The following is a 22,607-nucleotide window of genomic DNA, read 5'->3' on the forward strand; positions in this document are numbered from 1 at the left end:
AAATAATTGTTATCCAACTACATATTCAGACAAGTGAAAAGTTCCTGGCTACTTAATTAGAAAACATTTCACTGCTTTGCTCCTGCATATAACCTATTCCCAAAATTTTGAGTCTCACTTGGCTAATATATTTAAAACAAACCTATGAAAAGACTGCCAGGGGCATTAAAAGGCAAATTATTTATTTATTTATATTTAGCTTTCTTACTTTTATTTTTTTTAAGGCAAATTAAATAAATGAATGAGACAAATGAAAGACAAGAGTAAGACAGGCAGAAACCAGTAAGCAGAAATAATCTCTTCAAACACACACGGTCCTAGTTTTAGTCTTGTCAAACTTAGTGACTTTCCATAGGGCCACCTCAGATTCGCAAGGCTCTCCCGCACATTTTGCACTGTTCTCTCTGGCCTTTAGGTACATATTCATGTTCATGCCTGCTCAGGCAGACTTGTTTTCACACTGAGCAATGTTAGGCACTGTTGTTTTGGAATTTGGCTTTCATTAATGTTCTAGGGCAGATTATCCACGTGGAGAGAATGAGAGAAGCCAGACAAGTCAGAGACTAAATTTCAGGCTGGAAGTGAGAGCTTTATCTCTCCCAAAAAGAAGCAAGTCAATTTTGCTCTGATGCCTCAGCAAACCCTTAAATAAAAAGAGAGTTGAACCCTCTGCTTGTAACACCTACTTCCGAAGAAAAAAACAATCACTACCATCAGGGATTTCACTCCTCTGTATTAACCCTAACTCTTGGTGACTTATTAATCCGCTAGTGTTTAAAGGATACTCATAGGATCCCTTGCCTACTGGCTCTTGGTTAATTCTACTTTATCCTCTCTTGCTTTTAATCTACTTACACACCAGATGTTTTTGTGACATTCTTTTGATCTAAGCTCATTAAATCCAGTATTCTTTGTTAGTCTTTTCATTGAAAATTATGATTAGGGGCAATAGCAAGGCATATTTATCCAAGATCTCTTACCAGTTGTGGTTTTTTAGCAAAAAATGTTGCATTAAATTCTAAAAAAAATTCAAGTATACAAACAGAACAAGCAGAAACTAGTACAGGTGATATTTTTTATTATTTGAACCTTTTTCATTAAAAACTGAACATAACACACAGAAGTTCCTAGAAGAAATTATGAACAGAATTTCCTAAGAGATTTAATAGAAAGACATAATATATTTATCAGTGACCTATTTAAACAGAAGCTATAGAACCATCCCATGCAATCTGCTCCACTGAATCATGTAACTTTATCATTCTTATTACACCACTGCATAATCCAGGCTCTTCGTCCTCTTTAAGATAATGTGACATACTAAAACACTTAACAGTTCCACTGTGATTTTGCTCTCACTCATTCTAAGTGTCTTAGTGTTCTTTTATTACCTATAATTTTCCTTATGAGTTGCTGATGCTATTTTCATAGACAGCTAACTCTAAGTTAAACAACTAATGCTGTCCCTCATTAGTTTCTTACAAGGGGCAAAGATCTTAGTTGTCAGTTGTATATGGTACTATTCATTTAGTCATTTCTTGAGTTCATCGATAATTTTCATATATCTTTGCTGAAAATATCACTGATCTTCAAGAATGGACTATCAGAATTGTTCTGGTCAACAGTTTTCCATTTCTTGAAATCTAGTTTGCCTAAAGGAAATTATGTAAGTAGTTACATATAAGTATATGAAAATGAGAATTTAGAGCAATCACCTCCATTATGTAAAAAGTATATGATGTCAAAAATATGAGTTACTCCTTGAGCCTGTTTCTTTATTGATAAAAATGGAGTCACGCCATAGAGATACTGGGAACTACTATGGAGTCAGGGGCAAGGGCTGAAAAACTACCTACTGGGTATGATGCTCACTACCTAGGTGATAGCATCAGTTGTACCCTAAACCTCAGCATCACGCAAGTAACAAACCTGAACATGTACCCCTAGAATCTAAAATAAAAGTTGAAATTATTTTAAGAATGGAGTCACAATCTAGTACACAGGATTGTGGCAATTTTCAAGGCTAACACATTAAAAACCAGCTAACACAGAAACTGACACATGGCCAACATTATACATACATTTCTTAGTTAACTACTTTATGATTGTTACTTACTTTTTACCTTATGGATCATTTTTATTCTGTAACAACTATAAATTACACTTATTATAACAATTTCAATTCCTTGTTATTTCATATATTAATTCTCTCAAAAAACAGGAAAATTAGAAAATTATATTTTCTATAGAAAATTTTAGGATACTGAATTGTTAGAAAACAAACACTCTACAGGATTAACAAACATTCTTTTTTTTTTCAAGAGTCATATTCTATATGGAATCACTAATAAAAATGTGCTGGACAATCCAAATTAATATACTTGATTAATAACTTATAAGAGTATAATTTATATTAAAACAAAATGTGAAGGATGTGATTACTCTGTTCCTATTTCACATCAGTGTTTCTAAATCTTTAGAAGATGTGCACAAAAAAACTTACTAAGTCATCTATACAAATAATACTGGTTCGCTTTTAAGTAAAGAATATATTTTCCTTCTAATCTCTGGAGAAAAATTTTCTATTCTGTTTGAGTATGCAAATCTGCTGCATAAGGAAAACCACATCCCTCTTTCCATCCACTGCAGCAACCAAGAGAAACCAAACCCACTGTGCCACCTCAAATAATTTTTATTGCCAAAGCCAAGTAAAATCCCTATAAATATTTGATCTAAATACAAAAAATAAAGCCAAATTAATGGACATGTTTCCACAACAAATCCAAAAACACCACAAAACTTCTGGCAATAGTTATAAAGTAAAAACAAATATTAAGTAAGTACACTACCATTTTTTTCTGAGACAGGGTCTTGCCCTGTCGCCCAGCCTAGAGTGCAGTGGCACAGTCATAACTCACTGCAGCCTCGACCTTCTGGACTCAAGCTATCTGCCCACCTCAGACTCCCAAGAAGCTGGAACTATAGGTGTGCATCACCACGCCTGGCTAGCATTTAAACTTTTTGTAGAGATGGGGTCTTGATATGCTGCCCAGGGTTGTCTCCAACTCCTGAACTCCAGCAATCCTCCTGCATTAGCCTCCAAAAGTGCTGGGATTACAGGCGTGAGCCATGGCACCCAGTCAAGACACTGCTCTCTAAATGTGATTATTATTGTCCAATACCAAAAAAAAATTTGCTCATGGTGATATTTTTTGATTGTTTATAATTTTGTCTATTTTTTTCTTTTGGAGTAAAGGCAGTCAACAGTGAGAAATACATGCAATTCAACTCTATTCATTTCATTCTTTCACATGCTCAAAGGTAAGTACTCAGTATTTTTTTAAGTAAAGAAAGGCTCGACGATGTCAACTAAAAATGAAGTTCTACAGATGGCAGTTTCTTCTAGTGAAAGAAACCACAATAATATTTTACAAGCCACAGAACGACAACAGAATTTCAGCAACAAAGAAATCCTGTAAGCATTTAAACCTGATATATGGGCAGGGCGCGGTGGCTCACGCCTGTAATCCCAGCACTTTGGGAGGCTGAGGCGGGTGGATCACAAGGTCAAGAGATCAAGACCATCCTGTTCAACATGGTGAAACCCTGTCTCCACTAAAAATACAAAAATTAGCTGGGCATGGTGGCTCATGCCTGTAGTCCCAGCTACTTGGGAGGCTGAGGCAGGAGAATTACTTGAACCCAGGAGGCGGAGGTTGCGGTGAGCCGAGATGGCGCCATTGCACTCCAGCCTGGGTAACAAGAGCAAAACTCTGTCTCAAATAAATAAATAAACAAACAAACAAACAAACCTGATATATGGTATTTTAACCACAAATCTTAACAAAGGAAAATTAACTAGGAAAACCAAAGTTCTAAGTTAAAACTAAACATTGTTCTAAAAAGATATCTCTGCCAAAATAAAAGTTCAAAACAAATAACTAATTCAAAGGCTCAAATTCTCACCTAAAGCAATGAGAGCTCTATGACATGAAACTTTTGTAGGAAATTTTAGGATCTCTGACACACACAATGTAATATTTAAGTACTTAGGAGAAAAAATGCACAGCATATACATACCAATTTGTACGCATGATTCTTCATGAGTACCAAAGAGGCAATGCCAAGAGGCCACTGTTTTCAAAAGTAGGGGTTTTTCTAATCTATCTAATTTTTGTAGAGATGGGGTCTAACTATCAGGCTGGTCTCAAACTCCCGGCCTCAAGCAATCCTCCTGCCTCAGCCTCCCTGCCAAAAGCACGTTATTTTAGAAGAATAGCAGGCTTCTATATTTTGCTTCTGTCTAAAAAACTTAAAAGGAGAGAGAAGACCACACCTTCAAAGATACACTGTTATAAATACTTTAGGTATCACAACTGAAATTTTTTAATTCAAAGGCCACAAAGATTCTATCATTTCAAGCAAAGCCTACTCATGGCCTATTATTTTAAGTCACCTGGAAAGTGCAGTATGATGATGGCTGTGTCTGCAATCACTAAACCTTCACTCAAGAAGACCTGGTGCTTTAAACAAGTGTAAGCAAGTTGATTCTGTTTTTGTTTTTGTTTTCAATTCAGCAACCTATACCCACTTCTATTTAAATGTTGTTCCACAAAGGAGGGATACAATATAGTGTTTAAAAATATGGGCCAGGCATGGTGGCTCACATCTGTAATCCTAGCATTTTGGGAGGCAGAGGCTGGTGGATCACCTGAGGTCAGGAGTTCGAGACCAGCCTGGCCAACATGGTGAAACCCCGTCTCTACTAAACACAAACACACACACACACACACACACACACACACAAATGCCAGGCATAGTATCAGGTGCTTGTAATCCCCGCTACTTGGGAGACTGAGGCAGGAGAATCGCATGAACCCAGGAGACGGAGGTGGCAGTGAGCTGAGACTGCACCACCGCACTGCAGCCTAAGCAACAAGAACGAAACTCCATCTCAAAAAAAATAAAATAAAAATAGGGACTCCTGAGTGTGCGTATGTGGAGGAGTCATTATAGTTCTTTAGACGTTGAAATTTCCAAAATAAAAAGAGAGAAAAACAAAGGGGAGAGAAAGAGAAGTGAAAGGAAGGAAGAAAGAAGAAAAAGGAAGAGAATGGGATGTCAAGTCAAACAGAGCTGGCTTTGAGTCTTAGCTCTCTAACTTATTAGTTTAAACTTGGTAAACCTAAGGTTCCTAATCTGTAAAATTTGGATAATAACAATTCCTGCTTTATGACATTGTTAGGAAATTTGAATGAGGTAACATGCGTATAGCATTTAACACAATGTAGGTTATTAAACCATTAACTAGCCTATATAATTATTTTACTGTAATCAAATTGGTTAGTTTAATGACGTTATAGTTTATATATTTAATGAGTTCATAGCTTTAGGAATATAGCCAGTTATTCAACAACATGACACAATATTTGTAAAACAAACAAAAATAAATAAATAAATGACTGAGATCAAGAAATGTATAGTTTTCAGCCTGTAATCCCAGCACTTTGTGGGGCCGAGGCAGGCATATCTCCTGAGATCAGGAGTTTGAGACCAGCCTGACCAACGTGGTGAAACCCTGTCTCTATTAAAAATACAAAAATTAGTCGGGTGTGGTGGCACGCACCTGTAGTCCCAGCTACTTGGGAGGGTGAGGCAGAAGAATTGCTTGAACCTGGGAGGTAGAGGTTGCAGTGAGCCAAGATCATGCCACTGCACTCCAGCCTGGGTGACAAAGCAAGACTTCATCTCCAGAGAGAGAGAGAGAGAGAGAGAGAGAGAGAGAGAGAGAGAGAGAGAGAGAGAGAGAGAGAGAGAGTGTATTTTGCAATAAATACTTTCTGAGAATTTACCTTCTTATAAGGCAATAAGAACAAGAACTCAAGAGCCAGATCACCTAGGTTTGAGTTCCAAGTCTGCACTCGCTGGTCGTAAGACTGCAAGCAAGTATTTACTGTGTATTGGTTTCTGTCTGTTTACTGGGATTACAACAGGGATGTTGTGAGGAGTAGATGAATTAATATATGTAAACTGCTTAGAAAAGCGCCTGGCACTTAGTAAGTGCTACATTAAGTATTAATGTGGATTCAGTTGGTTATAATTCTCACGAGGACACTGTTTACCACAAAACTGGCATTTGTTAAGCCCACTCACTAGAGTAATTAGACTCGGAGATATGAATTGAAAACTTGTGAGCTACGAGTCTGAACTAAACTCTAAACTTCATACTCAGCAGTTCCTTACAGGTAAAAATCTTGATCATCTACCTGCAGATTCTACACATCAAAGTTTGCAATCTGCTGAGCTACTGCAAAAATCTGAAGAGGTATTACAGCCGTGTGTGTGTGTGTGTGTGTGTGTGTGTGTGTGTGTGTACAATACAATTCAGAATGATGGCCTCTAAGTAGTGGAAATGTGATTTTTAATTTTTTTTTTTTATTTTCTTAAGTCAGAGTCTCACCCTGTCACCCAGACTGCAGTACAGTCACATGATCATGGCTCACTGCAGCCTTGACCTCTGGAGTAGCTGGAACTACAGGTGCCTGCCACTATGCAGAGCTAATTTTTTGTACAGAGAGGGTATACCCTTATGCCAAGGCTGTTCTCGAACTCCTAGGCTCAAGCAATCCACCCATTTCAACTTCCCAAATTCCTGGGATTACATGCATGGGCTTCCGCACGCAGCCAATTTTTTAGTTTAATTTTTCTGTATTTTCTAATTTTTTGCCATGCTTTTGCTTCTATAAAAATAAAAGGTTTTTTTAACATTCAGAAATGAAAGAAATGAGTCTTACAGTTGGATAAGGAAAAAAATCCACAAAGTCCATACCTGTATTTATGAATGATGGCGTTAAATAATTTTCCATCCCTCCAGCAGGTAGTGAAATTTTCACACCGAATTCCAGCATAACCCTCCGTTGCCTGCTGCGTCCAGAGTAGCAATCTCTCTTTTGCAGACATATCCTCTGACTCTCCAGTAACATGGATATCAGATATCTAGATATAACAGAAAGTGTTAAACCTTTAGGAAGGAAGGAAACTAACTCAGACTAAGAACCTACTATGTGCCAAGCACTTTCCAAATGTAAAATTAGGATATAACAATTCCTGCTTTATGAGGTTGTTGGGAAATCTGAATGAGATAACATGTGTATAGGACTTAAGAGAATGCCCTACATATAGAAAGTTATCAAACAATTAGCTATTCTATGTTATAATTTTTATTCAGCCCTCATATCTCTCCCTTATAAATTTCCCCCATTTTATATATAGAAAATAAATTTTCTCCATTTTACATGAAGGAAATTTGAGTTTCAAGGGGTTAACAACAGATTGAAAAAGTCAGATTTAACTCGTGCTCAATTTAAAAGCATCTATTCTATTTTTACTAAACCAAAACTCTACAGCATTAAAAATTCTATATTCTTCTTCCCTAATCAGATTTGCTACAACAACTTAAGGAGATGTTTTTCCAAGTTCAAATGGATCAGCAGTAAAACCTATAGAATACACTACCACCTGCAGAGCAGAATTTGCTCCAATAGGAATACCAGGTAAAGAACAAAGAAAGAAATAGTATTCTTTCCTATTAACTATGTTACATAATACTTTGGCCAGAACTCACTAAGTCTCTCAGTCCTAGCTTGGCTTGCTCAACCTGAAACCTTTACCGACTGATTTTTTTCTCCTCTATTTTGTTTTCATGAAATTTTCTAAAACTCTTTTCCACTGAACAATGATAAAACAGGTCACCAGTTTCCATGATTTACATTCTCCCAAGAGCACCTCTTTGATAAGGGTCCTACTTAATCTGCTGATAATTATGTTAAGGCACAAAGTGACTTTATTAGGGGTCACACAGTAATTCCAAAGCTGGGATTAACACCACCAACAACTGTTCCCTCAATCAGTGCAAGACGCAGTCAAGGGATCAAGAAGACAGGTGGCACGCCAGGGTCAGGATGAGCAAGTCAGAGATGGGAAGCAAGACATAGGAGAAACAAATCATTCTGTAACAGGGAAAATATCACTAGACTATAGAGTCATGAGACAGGCTTCTAGACCCGATCCCTAGTCCAGTAGCTTTGAATAATTCATTTCATGTTTGTGAGTCAACTTCCTTATTTATAAAATGAGAAGGAGGCAGAAGCAGATAATGTTTAGGACTCTTTTCAGTCTAAAGTTTTACTAACAGACTATGAACTCAACACAAAAATCAGAGGTCACAATAGGCAGAGTCATGCTAAAAAAAAAACTCCAAAGTAAACCTTTTACATGTGGTAGTGCCAGGCTCAAACAGGAAGCCCTTTATTCCTCCCAGCTGCCACAGAGCCAGAGGCACGGCCAACCCAAGGACCCAGGGCAGGAAGGCTGTGGCAGTGAAAGCCCTTGCCAGGCCTGGCAGCTCCTGACAACTTCGCTTGTTGGAAATGACGGCGGGGGTTGGGGGGGGACCGGCATGTGCTCACACACTCCTTCTCCTTCTCTAGTGTTCAGCAGAGGCTGCCATGCCCCATGGAGCTTCACTCTCATCCACAGTCTAAGACACTCTGCTTGACTAATGGCCAGGATTTAAAAGTGGAACAAACTGTCTCAATTTTAATAATTTTTGCTAGGGATCTGTGTCAATCTCCAGAGCATGGAAAAGAGCTCTGTACATAAACACATCATATAGTATACACAGGAAAAAAAATTTTTTTTGGATGTGGAAAAAAAAAAAAACAGGATAAAATTTACCAATATTCTTTGGCCCAAGTTCCAGTGATATGCTGGTCTAAAATTATGCTGCAGTACCTTTCTGGCACATCCCAAGAGTTTAAATCCCATCTCAACTATTTACATGCTCACGTTACTTAACTGCTTTAAGCCCTTTCCCTTACTTGTTAAATGATGATGATAATTATACTCTGTTGTGAGAATTCAACAACATTAGCACAGTGTAATGCCTGGCTCATAGTCAGTACATGCTCAATACAGGTGAGCCATGTTATGGTTGTAGTTATTGTTACTCTTTTTGAAAAAGGGAGAAGTAAAACTTTGACTTTATTATTTTCTTAACTCTCTTCCAATAAAGAGGAATAAAAGAGTAAGTTTTTGAAATTTGCTGCCTTAAACTAATAAATATTTATGATCACAAGGGTTGAGAGAAGCTAATCTAGGAAACTGTAAATGAAAAAGTTGACGCCGGGCACAGTGGCTCATGCCTGTAATCCCAGAACATTGGGCGGCCAAGATGAGAGGATCACTTGAGCCCAGGTGTTCAAGACTGGGCTGGGCAACATAATGAGATCCCATTTCTACTAAAAAAAAAAAAAAAATTAGCCTGCCATGAGAGCATGTGCCCATAGTCCCAGTGACTAGGGAATCTGAGGCAGATCGTTTGAGTCTAGCAGGTGAAGGCTGTAGTGAGCCATGATCATGCCATTGCACTTCAGCCTGGGCAACAGATCAAAGCCCTTTAAAAACCAAAAAAAGGAAAGAAAAAGTTGAGCCTCTTGTCTCTATAAGCCTTTAAAAATTATAAAATCAACTGCTTTAGGGAACCCTTACAATTCAAGAGACACATAGATTCTATGTAGAGTGACAAAACAGGTAGATAGCTGGGGATGTCGAGGACTGTTTTCTACCAATTCCACACCAGTCAGTTACAAAAGTATTACCTATTAACTAGGAAAGTCAGCAAAGCTCAACTACAAGGTACCAGCTTAGTAGGTACAAGTGCTACATAGTAGTTTACCAGAGGAAGGAAGTTAAAGGAATTTAGAGGTCTGAAAATGGCCTAAATAACAAGAGAAAATAACGTCTTCTTGTTAAATAAGTTTCCAGTAGATGAATTCCAGATTGTTACAAACAAAATTTCAGACTGTTATACATACTCACACTATTAAAAAGCTATAATTTTTAAAATGCATATTCAAAAGTATATTCATATAATTCTATAATGCATACTCAAATGTTATGAACCAAGCTTTATCATATCAAAGATTAAGCCAAGTCCAAGACTCCACTAGGCCCACAAGCAGAGTAGTTGAATTCTAACTCCTCCATTTTCAGCTTTCCTGCTATTTCCAATAAACTGAGCATCATCCTATTACAGCAATTTAAGGTATTTTTTAAAAGACTGTTACCATTAGCCACTAGTAATATCAGACTTTTCATGATACTCTGCAACCAAAACTAAAAGGGAAAGTGAGTTAAATGCTAAAAATTGTTTAAGGCTTCAGTTGTCATTCATAATCCCTGATGTGAAATCTGTATGTTCAGCAAAACAGCCTGAATCTTCCACCAATGACAGGTTAATGGTGGTTCCACATTAAGGTTATTCTAGAAAGTAATCAAGGCACCTCCCTTCAAAACCTTGAGGCAATGTAGTGATAATCAGAGAGGGTTTTAATTCGTGCTGCCTTAGTTTAAATCTTAATTCTAACAGTTAATGAAATGAATGACCCGAACTACTCACATAATCTCCTAAAATCCACTTTCCCCTTTTTTTTTTTTTGAGACAGAATCTCACTCTGTTGCTCAGGCTAGAGTGCAGTGGAAGGATCTTGGCTCACTGCAACCTCCACCTCCCAGGTTCAAGTGATCCTCCTGACTCAGCCTCCCAAGTAGTTGGGACTACAGGTGTGTGCCACCACATCCAGCAATTTTTGTATTTTTAATAGAGACAGGGTTTCACCATGTTGGCCAACTAGGTCTTGAACTCCTGACCTCAAGTGACTCACCTGCCTCAGCCTCCCAAACTGGGAGTTTGGGAGTAAGCCACTGTGTCTGGCCTCATTTTCTTTACCTTTAAAACTTAAATAATAACAACAACCTATCCAAAAAGAAAATCAAGAAAGCAATCCCATTAACAATAGCTTTTAAAAAAAGACTTAGTAATAAATTTAATCAAGGAGATAAAAGAAAATATTGATGAAAGAAATTGAAGAAGTCATAAATAAATGGGAAGATATCCATTTTCATGAATTAGAAGAATTAACACTGTTAAAATATGTCCATACTAGCCAAAGCAATCTATAGATTCAATGCATTTCTTACCAAAATTCTCATGACACTTTGCACAGAAATAGAAGAAACAATCCTTCAGTTTGAATGGAACCACAAAAGACCCCAAATAGTTAAAGCAATCTTGAACAAAATGAACTAAGCTGGAAGCATCACACTACCCGACTTCAAAATATACTACATAACTACAGTAATGAAAACAGCATGGTACTGACATGAAAACAGATAGATAGAGCAATGGAACAATGGAGAGCCCAGAAATAAACCATGCATTTATGGTCAATTGATATTTGACAAAAATGCCAATAACACACAATGGGGAAAGAACAGTCTCTTCAATAAAAATGTCTGAAAAACTGGATATCCACATGAAGAAGAATGGTATTAGATCCTTATCTCACACCATATATAAAAATCAACTCAAACTGGATTAAAGACTTACATGTAAGACCTAATATTGCAAAGCTACTAAAGAAAATATAAGAAAAAGTTTTTTGACTTTGGACTAGGCAATGATTTTTTGGATATGACTCCAAAAGCAGAAGTAACAAAAGCAAAGACAGAAAAACGAGATTATAGCAAACCAAAGCTTCTGTGCAGCCAAAGAAACAATCAACAAAGAGACAAACTGCAGAACAGGAGAAAGTATGTGCAAACCATTCATCTGATAATGAATTAATATTCAAAATACATAAAGAACTGAAACAACTCAATAATAAGAAAACAAAACACTCAATTTAAAATAAACAAAGGATATTATAATAGACATTTCTTTTAAAAAAGCATACAAATGGATAACAGGTATATGAAAAAATACTCAACATCACTAAGCATCAAAGAAATGCAAATTAAAACCACAATGAGACATCACCTCACACCTGTAAGCATGGCTAGTCTAAAATGAAGAAAATAAGTGGGTTTTTTTTTGTTTTTTGTTTTTTGAGACAGAGTCTTGCTCTGTCACTCAGGCTGGAGTGCAGTGGGGCAATCTCGGCTCACTGCAAGCTCCACCTCCTGGGTTCAAGTGATTCTCCTGCCTCAGCCTCCCAAGTGACTGAAACGACAGGCACCCGCCACCATGCCTGGCTAATTTTTTGTATTTTTAGTAGAGATGAAGTTTTGCCATATTGGCCAGGCTGGTCTTGAACTCCTGACCTCAGGCGATCCACCTGCCTCAGCCTCCCAAAGTGCTGGGATTACAGGTATGAGCCACTGTGCCTACCCGATAAATGTGTTGATGAGAATATGGAGAATAAGGAACTTTTGCACTGTTGGTGTAAATGTAAGTTAGTATAACCATTGTAGAAAACAGTATAGAGGTGCCCAAAAACTTAAAAATAGAGCTACCATATAATCCAGCAATCCCACTACTGGGTATATATCCAAAGGAAATCTGTATATCACAGAAATACTTGCACTCTCATATATAATGCAGGATTATTCACAATGGCCAAGGTAAGCAATCAGTCTAGGTGTCCATCAACTGAAAAATGAATTTTTAAAATGTGATATATATATACAATAAAGTACTGTTCAGACTTTAAAAAAAATACAAAACAAAAAATCTAATCATTAACAACAATATGAATGAACATGGAGGGCATGTTAAGCAAAATAAACCAGGCACATAAAGACAAATATTGGATGATCTCACTTATATGTGGAATCTAAAAAAGTTGAACTCATAGAAGTGGAGAGTAGAATGGTGGTTACCAGAGGCTGCAGTGGTTGGGTTGGGAGTGATTGGGGCGCTATCAATCAAAGGATGCAAAATTTCAATTAAGAGAAATAAGTTTCTCTTATATAACATGGTGACTATAGTTAATAACAATATATTGCATTCTTTTAAATTGCTAAAAGAGTAGATTTTAAGTGTTTTCACCATAAAAATGTAAGTACTGAAGTAACATATAATAATTATTTGAATTTCATAAGATGTGGTACATGACAACTATATAATTTTTATTAATTTAAAAAATGTAAATGATGATACAATAATGTCCTCCATGGGTGGTTCTAAAGATTAAATAAAAAGTCATATCAAGCACTTATCACAGCGCCTGCCACATAGACACTTCTATAACCGTTAGCTTTTCCCACCACTATCTATCTATCTATCTATCTATCTATCATCTATCTATCTATGATGAGTCTCACTCTGTGCCCAGGCTGAAGTGCAGTGGCAAGATCATAGCTTACCGCAGCCTCAAACTCTCAAACTCCTGGGCTCAACTGATCCTCCCACCTCAGCCTCTCAAACAGCTGGGACTACCAGCATGTGCCATTATGTCTGGGTAATTCTTTCAAATTTTTTATAAGACAGGGGTGTCTTTTTGTTGTCCATAAACTCCTGGTTTCAAATGATCCTCCCACATTGGCCTCCCAAAGTGCTGGGATTACAGGCATGAACCACTGCACCTGGCCCCACCACAATTTTATTACCTGCAGTAGTATTGCTACTTACAGCTTCTCACCAACAGTCAGCTAGAACCAAAACAAACAAAATACTTTATACCAGAAATCCTTTCAGAAACTTGAAGCCTTCATGCCTCGCATCCTGGTCATTGTTGGCTACTGCCCAAATTCAAGTTCTTCCTGTCACTGAGCCTCTGCTGCCCATATTTGATCTGGGCTTCGTCTCTCCTGACCCAGCTTGCTATCATTTCCAAACTTCCAGAAATATCTACCCCGTGGCGAACAAAGTCTCATGTCTTCAATACCTTGAACTGTTTTTAACTTTTTACTGAACCCCAAGAATCCCCCACTACAATAACTATAATTCAGCCAAGTCCCAGACTCCACTAGGCCCACAGGCAGGACAGGTGAATTATAATTCCTCCAGTGATGCAAAACCAGTGGTTTTCAAATCATTATCTATAAGTACAAAACAATCACTTTTACATTATAGGCCACTCTTGCTCTCTGCTCTCCTCCTTCCTCTCCTTAAACACAATGCTCATGTGCCCCAAAGATGTGCCTCCTGGTTGTGTGCCTGGACATCCAAATGCCATCTCCATGTAGCACCCACTGCAGTGCTGTGTCTCTTCATTTCAGCCAATCATAGCCCTACATCCTGGTTCTCATTGCCTTGAACTGGAACTAGTCTACCTCAGGTATTTAACATCTAACAGCAGTTTCCCATTCTTTCAGCACTTTCCTTTGCTAATTCTAGCTAAGCCAATTATCTGGCTTCATCAACATCTCACATTCCTTAACATGCCCATTTTCTTCCAATCTATGAACTGTAGAGGAAGAAAAATAATGTTTTCCTCAGCTCTCATAAATTATTAATTGGAACAGACCCCTGTAACAAAAGATAGATTAACAAGAGAAAAACAGACCAAAGATTATTGTTATGTATAATTCAAATATACTGAGGAACGGGTAGGCTGTGGGAGTCCAAAAGATGCTACATCAAAATATAAAGGGTTGTTGAGCTGAAGGCAATTAAGTAGCAGCTGATGCAGGAAAGCTCTCTGCCCTCCATTTGCCTAAAAGCAGAACATAGATTTACAAAGACAAAAGATATCCCGACCTCCTCTACCAGAGAGAACAAATGTTAACCAATGAAGGTAACTTTAGACTGTTACAGGCCTGGAGACAGAAACAGAAAAATCTATATGAACAAGCTTTACTAACTGGCCTTTGTCTGCCATTTCTTTCCCTTTCCACAAGTTGCTGACCCCAGAGACTCAAATTTTTCTTTTGTCATTTCTCTAAAACTCTACTGCTTTGTTGAAGATGCTACATAAAATGGAATTCAAAGCCACCTCTGAGAACTGCTCATTCCCTGGGCTCTCCCATCTATGTATGAAACATACATGTTAATGAACTGTCTCTCTCTTACTAATCTGTATTTTGTTGTAGGCATCCATTCCAGCTAAGAATTTATGAGGGTTGAGGAAAATTATTTTTCTTCCTCTACAGCTCTCTCTTCTATCTTGACATCTTTCTCTGTGTGTCTTACACTATATTATTTATTATTTCCATCACTTCTTTGCTAATTAAGTCCCTCACATCTTTGTCCTTACCCTGCAACCACTCCACCACCAAACCTTAATTCTGATCAGTCCAGCTGCTTGTCTTCTCGGCTTTCACCCGAAGCTATAAACTTCTACCAGAGAAAAGCATACCACCACGTGGACTCCTACCACCACATATTCCAGGTCTGCGACCTCAGCTAGGTACTCAAAGAAATGTGCCAATTCTTGCTGGTGTCCTAACTGGCCAATTCTTTCACCCCTCACAATACTGCTTTCAATTCTTTACTATTTGGCTGGGTGAGGTGGCTCACACATGTCATCCCAACATTGTGGGAGGCCAAGGCAAGAGGATCACTTGAACCCAGAAGTTCAAGACCAGCTGGGCAACATAGGAAGACTCTGTCTCTATTTAAAAAAAAAAAAATGTGGGCATGGTGCCATGTGCTGCAGTCCCAGTTTCCTCAGGCCCCTGAGGTGGGAGGACCACCTGAGCCAGGAGGTCAAGATTGCAGTGAGCCATGATTATGACACTGCACTCCTGCCTGAGTGACAGTAAGACTCCATCTCCAAAAATAAAAATTCTTCATTATTTGTCTAAAACTCCCTACCCTACCACCTCTACTTTTATGTTTTCATGTTTAGCAAACAATCACATCTTTATCCCCTTCTTTATTGAGAAAACAGCCACATAAGTAAGAGCCCCCTTCTGTCCTGCTACCCACAGACTTTGCTCCCACATGACCTCCTTTCCTCTTTGGCTTTAAATCCTTTCACCTCCTACTTCCTAGCGATCTTATTCCATCAATAATCTCCTCTCACGTGGGTCTCTCAGTATTTAAAATACCCAAGTCTCTTCCATCCTAAAATAAAAATAATCTTCATGAACTCAGTTCCCTGGTTACTCATCACCATCCCTCCCATTTTCTTCTTAGGAAAGCCACCTTAAAAAGTAATCTATACTTTCTTGTTTTTATTATCTTCACACTTCTGCCAATTTTGATTTGGCCTTTTTCTTAACATTCCAGTAAAACTCCCTCAATTTGTCTGAGTAAAGATGACCAGACAAATTGAGGGAGTTCTTGTTCATACCTCTATTTTTCCAACAAAGAAGAAAATTAGATGGTTAACCTAATACAAGTAATGGGTAGGGGGATGCTGACAAGTTGAATGGTATTATAAGAGATCATCTATCACCTCTTCCTTCACAGTCATTCATTCATCAAACACTCATAAATATCCATTTGTACCATGACTAGGCGTTGGTTATACAACTATCCTCATGGAGCTTACAGTCCAATGACAGAAATACACCATGGAGATGAGATCAAGGGTTGTTTTCCCATCCTTTGATTTTCTAATCCTGATCTCGCTGAGGCATCTGTCATTGGCAGTCTTTCTTCTTTGGCTTCCATGACGGCGCCCCTTCGACTTTCCTCCAGCATCTCTAGCCAATCCTTCTCAGTCTTCATTAGAGACTCCTCTGTTACTCAACCTTTAATGTTATTCCCCGTGGCATAGGTCTCAGGCCTCTTTCTTCCACTCTCCTCACTCTCCGTGGATAATCTCTACCACATGACTTTTACTGACACCTTCACATGGTTGACTCCCACATCCCTGTATCTCATCCCAAACCTTCCCCCTAAACCCAATTCCCTACCATACACTTCTGCTGCAACAGTAAAACTAACCATGTATTGACCACTTACATGACCCAGACACTGTGCTTAAGCTCTTCATTAAAAATTACCTCTTATAATCTTTACAGTACACAATATCATTTTACAAATGACAAAGAGACATAAATAATGATATGACTTGCTCAACTTCACCCAAATTACTAATAGGTAGAAGTCAAATTTGAAGTTGAATCTTTCTGGCTACAAAGCTGATACTCTTAACCACTGTGCTATATCTCACAACCTCTTCAAACTCAATGTATTGGGAACTTAATTTCTCTTTTTCCTTCCTATATTTCCTTCTGCATTCCTAGCTCAGAGAATGGCTCCACCATTTATCCAGTTTCCCCTACATAAAAGAAACCAGTGGAGTCATCCTTGATGCCTCTTCAACCTCTGTGCCCATATCCAGTTGGTAGCACAGTACTCTGCAGGCTCATCTCCCTTCCCTGACCTCTAACAGCCACCCCAAAACACTCCTCATGCCCCAGCCACACTGAACAACTTCTAGTTCCCTCAATAAGGATGCACTTCAACAAGATACAATCCATTTATATGAATGACACTCTACCCAGAGAAAGACCTCACCAACTCCGATTCCATGCTACTCCTCCACTCATCCTTCTCCTTGAGGAAACCTCAGCTGATTCTGCTTCAGGGGTCTGTGTAAGGCACCTGACCATCTTCTGTGCTTTTGAAAGTACTCCACACATACTTGTATAATAGCAGTAACTCTTGTGTGTCATTATTGTCTGTTATTAGATCTTCTACCCCTCTAACATGTGAGCAGTACATCCTGAAAGATAATGTCTTATTCACCTTAGTATTATAGTGTCTAACTAGGGCAGTGCTTGGCACATTAAAGATACTTGGTACATTAAAAATATACTTGGCATATTAAAATACTTGGCACATTAAAAATATCCATTGGACAAATAACTTTATGATTGAGTCGGACTCCTTGAAAGTCTGCATTAATTCATTAAGGAGACCAGGATTCTCTTGAGGACTTCTGCTTTATCATGTATTTCCAGGTCTCACAGGGAGAGAAGAGGCTTTATTACCTAGAGTGGATATGCAGCCCCCAACCAATCCACCTATAAAAATGTCACTCAACCAAATGTATTTTGTTTGCTTATTTCCAAAATACAAAAGACATGTCTGATAACATTTTTTAAAACACTTACTTTGGCACTGTGTAAAAACAACCAAAACCTAGCGTTTGTCCTACAAGTTCAAAGAGAATATAATGGGAGGTCAACATGCATACATAAAACATCTTATGTCATAAATCCAAGTGAACTCATTCTGGGCCTTGACAATCAAGAAGTCATCACTTCTACTTTATCTTTTTGTTTGTTTATTTTGAGACAGAGTCTCACCGTACCACCCAGACTGGAGTGCAATGGCACCATCATGGCTCACAGTAGCCTGTATCTCCCAGGCTCAAGCGGTCCTCCTACCTTGGCCTCCCAAAGGGCTGAGATTACAGACATGAAACACCGTACCTGGCCTATTTTACCTTTTCACTTCACATAAGTAAGCTCAAAAACTGAAATAAAAATATTGACAAGCTCAGCCTAAAAAACATCACTACCAACAACCAAAAAACACTCATACTCTTTCTTACATCTGCTTCTCTTTTTCCCACATTACCTCTACTCTTACACACAAGACTGATACTTTACCCCATGTTTTCCCTTCTCCCTCTGGATAGAGCCTAGACAACAGTCAATGACTGAAACACCAATAATTAGAACTAAAAGAAGGTGCAGAGGCTGTGGGTGAGAATCTGCGGGGAGGGAATTTGGACAGGCAAAGTTCAAACCAAGGAAGAAAACTTGACCCCATTTCACATAGTTCCACCTGTGCTACCACCAGACACATGCCTGCTCATGGTCGGTCAGCAATGTAAAACAACAGAAGCTTTGTTTCCCTGTGCAGGTCTGCCCAAGTGCCTCATGAAGCATGATCAGGCAATGTGAGCCACAGTCTCAAAAAACAGCTAAAGGACACAGTAAATATGAGAGAACAAGCAGACATTTTGCTTCTGCAGTCTGGGAACCAGTACTGGAACTCTCAAAGTATAAAAGGATGAGTTAACCCAACTTTTCTGAATCTTCCTCATGTCCTTATGTTTGCTGGCTCATCCTACAAAACACTCAACTGCTAGTTTCTCACACCCCCTAAGGAAGATACTAAGGTGATGCAAAAGTATTTGCAGTTTTTGCCGTTACTTTTAATGGCAACCTATCCACGCATCTAATAATATGGATATATTAACTGTCCTAAGATTGATTTTTATAGGAAGAATGGGGTCTTATATCTCCATTTTCTCTCTTGCCACTATAAACTTGAGTCAAAGCAACCATTATCGCTAGTCTGGATTGTTACCACTTGTCTTCAATGTCAATACCAACAACATGTTTTGAAACACCGTTGTGATACACCTAGATTAATATTGGGCTTCTTCTACCTTCTTCTGGAACTAAGCCTCGGTGTCTGGATTAGCAACAGCCTCCTAACTAGCCTCCTAACTAGTTCCAAAGATTATTGTACTCTCATTCCCAGAATGGTGTGTTCTTTACTCTGCAGTAATCCAGATTCAAGCAGTTCTCCTCTTCTATGATCAAATCATATTGACATCAAGCTATATGAACCATATGGTTCCTCTTTCCTAGGGTAGTTTGTTAAAGCTACTTCTCCCCTTGGAACATTCTCCCCATACTCAACCTGACATGGCACGTATTAGGTGCTCAATAACTATCTACTGAATAAATGGAGAGCAGGAGACTCAGGAGAGCAGGAAAGAAGGAAGAATTAAAAACTGAAAAAATATGAAAGATCAGAAACAGATGTTTCATGTTTTCATTTTGTATGAATGAGTTTTAACCTGCCATGTAAACTTTGTCATTTCAGAAAATCAGAAACAGACGTTTCATATTTTCATTTTGTATGAATGAGTTTTAACCTGCCATGTAAACTGTGTCATTTCAGAAAATTAAAAGGTTTCCAATTAACCTCACTTTCCAGTAATAACAGAATACCCTTACCAATGCACAAAAGTGTCCAACAGGGAACACAAGCCTATAGACCACTCAATTAGAACCTAATGTTGAGTAAGAAAGCTAAGGTTTATCTGAATCATTTCTCTAAAAAAATTGCATGAACTTGACATCGTATATAGCTTCAAAATGTCTTTTCAAAAACAAGCCAACATATCTCATCTTATAGCACATTGATTTCATTCACAGCTTATTACTAAATGACCCAGTTACTGCTAAATGAATTGCAACAGCCTCACCCGTGTTAGTCAGCTGAATCTGTAAATGTGAAAGTCCTGTGAGCAAAGTCAATGCCACCAGACAACTGGGCAACAGAAGCACCCTATTTTTACAGATGCTATCATGGTTATGGCATGCACCGAGTACACAAGAACAGCCAACTCCAAAGTTGACCTGGATATTCCCTAAAAGCTTATTTGCTTTTTAAAAAAAGTATGTATTTTATTATTCAGTACAAAGAAAATAATGCAGTTTTTATTTTTAAATATTTTTAAATAACTGTATAATTCAAAGTGCTACCAAATTAACTATCGAAATAATTTATGTCAATAGTAGAAACAGCAACATCTCTAAGTTAAGGAAACAGATATTTAACTTAAAGAAAGGTATATAATGAAGCTTAAGAAATCATGGGGATTCAAACTGAAGGAAAGCAGAGGTATTTGGTAGATGCCTCGCCTCACTACTGAACAAGCTGAGACTAAAAGAGGTAATGTAATTTGCCCAGGGTCTCACAGCATGCTAGTAGGAGGCCTAGGCTATGAACCCAGGTCTTCTAAATTCTGGTACAGGATTTATAAGAGTGGCATTTCTCCTTCATGTTTAGAAAAGAAATCTACCCTTACAAGTCAGACTAATTTTTCCTGTTTCAGTAGCCATGGTAATCCAGCTTCCTCTCAGTGCACCTACTGCCAGGAAAATGGCTGCATACAGATAGGTGTGCATTGCCATGAAAGGGAATGCCCTGGCTTTGCCTCACTCCTAAAGGCAAACCCTTTTCAGTGGAGCCTCTAGGCCTCAATATTGGCAAATGAGCTGATAAAAAGAACACTACACATTTTCAGAGGAAGATGCAGTCCTGGATCTCTCACATGACCTGGATATCAGGATCCATCGAAGTTTTCCTCACTAGACCAGCCACACCTCCTTAAGCAACAGCTCCCACCCACCCCCTACCCCACACAGAAGAACAGAGTTGCCTTTAACATTATGTTCTCTTCCTCTCTCACATCAGTTACTCTCAATAACGCCTTTGAAATGTATCTGTACTAGCAAAGTGTAAATAACCAAAATGAGCTTCAAGAATTGGTTCCAGACCTAGTTAAGAGCTTCTGCACAGCAAAAGAAACCATCAACAGAGTTAACAATCTACTTTCAAAATGGAAAAAACATTTGCAGACTATGCTTCTGAAAAAGAACTAATATCCAGAATCTATAAGGATCTTAAACGAATCAAGGAAAAAGCAAATGACACTTCTGTTCATGTCCACTGCCCACTTTTTAATGAAGCTGACACTTCTCAAAAGAAGACATACCAGTGGCCAACAAATATATGAAAAAATGCTCAATTATCACTGATCCTTAAAGAGATGCAAGTCAGAACCACGATGAAATACTGTCTCACACCAGTCAGAATAATTATTATTAAAAAGTCAATTATATGGCTCATGCCTGTAATCTCAGCACTTAGGAAGGTCAAGGCAGGTGGATCACCAGAGGTCAGGGGTTTGATGCCTGGCCAGCATGATGAAACCCCATCTCTACTAAAAATGCAAAAATTAGCCAGGCATAGTAGTGGATGTCTGCAATCCCAGCTACTCAGTTGGCTGAGAAAGGAGAATCACTTGAAGAGGATGTAGTGAGCCGAGACTGTGCCACTGAACCACAGCCTGGGCAACAGAGTGAGACTCCATCTCAAAAAAATAAAAATTTTTTAAAAAGTCAAAAAAAAAAAAATAGATGTTGGTGAGGTTGCAGAGAAAAAGGGATGATTATACACTGTTAGTGGAAATGCAAATTAGTTCAGCCCCTGTGGAATGCAGTTTGGAGATTTCTCAAAGGACTATAAGCCAAACTACCATTCAATCCAGCAGTCCCATTACCAGGTATATAACCAGAGGAAAATAAATCATTCTTCCACAAAGAATGTACACTCATATATTTATCACAGCACTAGTCACAATACGAAAGACAAGGAAATCAACCTAGGTGTCTGTCAACATTGGACTGGATAAAGAAAATGCGGTACAGACAGCCATACACAGAATACTACACAGCCATTTAAAAAGAAAAAGAAAAAGAAGGCCGGGCGCAGTGGCTCACGCCTGTAATCCCAGCACTTTGGGATGCTGAGGTGGGAGGACCACGAGGTCAGGAGTTCAAGATCAGCCTGGCCAACACGATAAAACCCCATCTCTACAAAAAATACAAAAAATTAGCCGGGCATGGTGGCAGACACCTGTAATCCCAGCTACTTGGGAGGCTGAGGCAGGAGAATCGCTTGAACCTGGGAGGTGGAGGTTACAGTGAGCTGAGATCATGCCATTGCACTCCAGCCTGGGCAACAGGATGAGACTCTGTCTCAAAAAAATAAAAAATATAGAAAAAAGAACAAAATCATGTCCTTTGCAAAAACATGATGCAGTTGGAGGCCATTATTCTAAGTGATTTGAGGTTGAAAGCTCTAATGTCAGCATTATTCTATAAACCCATGTAACATATCTACACATGTACCCACTGAATCTTAAATATATTTTTAAATGGTTTCTTGCAAGGGTATTTCTATTCCAACAGATTGACAGGGCTTTTATTTCTGTTGTTTTGTTTTTATTTTTATTTTAGTTTCATGCTACTTGTCTACGAGGGCTGACAAAGTT

The 22,607-nt window shown here is 38.4% G+C and overlaps 1 protein-coding gene across 48 annotated transcripts in view; it reads right to left on the reverse strand.

Moving 5' to 3' along the window:
• Window positions 1-22,607, reverse strand: part of DST (dystonin) — a 505,428-nt gene that overhangs the window by 204,178 nt on the left and 278,643 nt on the right. For all 48 annotated transcript variants that reach the window (XM_078369452.1, XM_008994605.4, XM_035295973.3 and 45 more), the window contains one exon: window positions 6,830-6,996. In XM_078369452.1, coding sequence (XP_078225578.1) covers window positions 6,830-6,996 — 167 coding nt within the window. The remainder of the gene's footprint in view (window positions 1-6,829; window positions 6,997-22,607) is intronic.

The sequence above is a fragment of the Callithrix jacchus genome, chromosome 4, assembly GCF_049354715.1.
Source record: "Callithrix jacchus isolate 240 chromosome 4, calJac240_pri, whole genome shotgun sequence".
Classification (NCBI taxonomy): domain Eukaryota; kingdom Metazoa; phylum Chordata; class Mammalia; order Primates; family Cebidae; genus Callithrix; species Callithrix jacchus.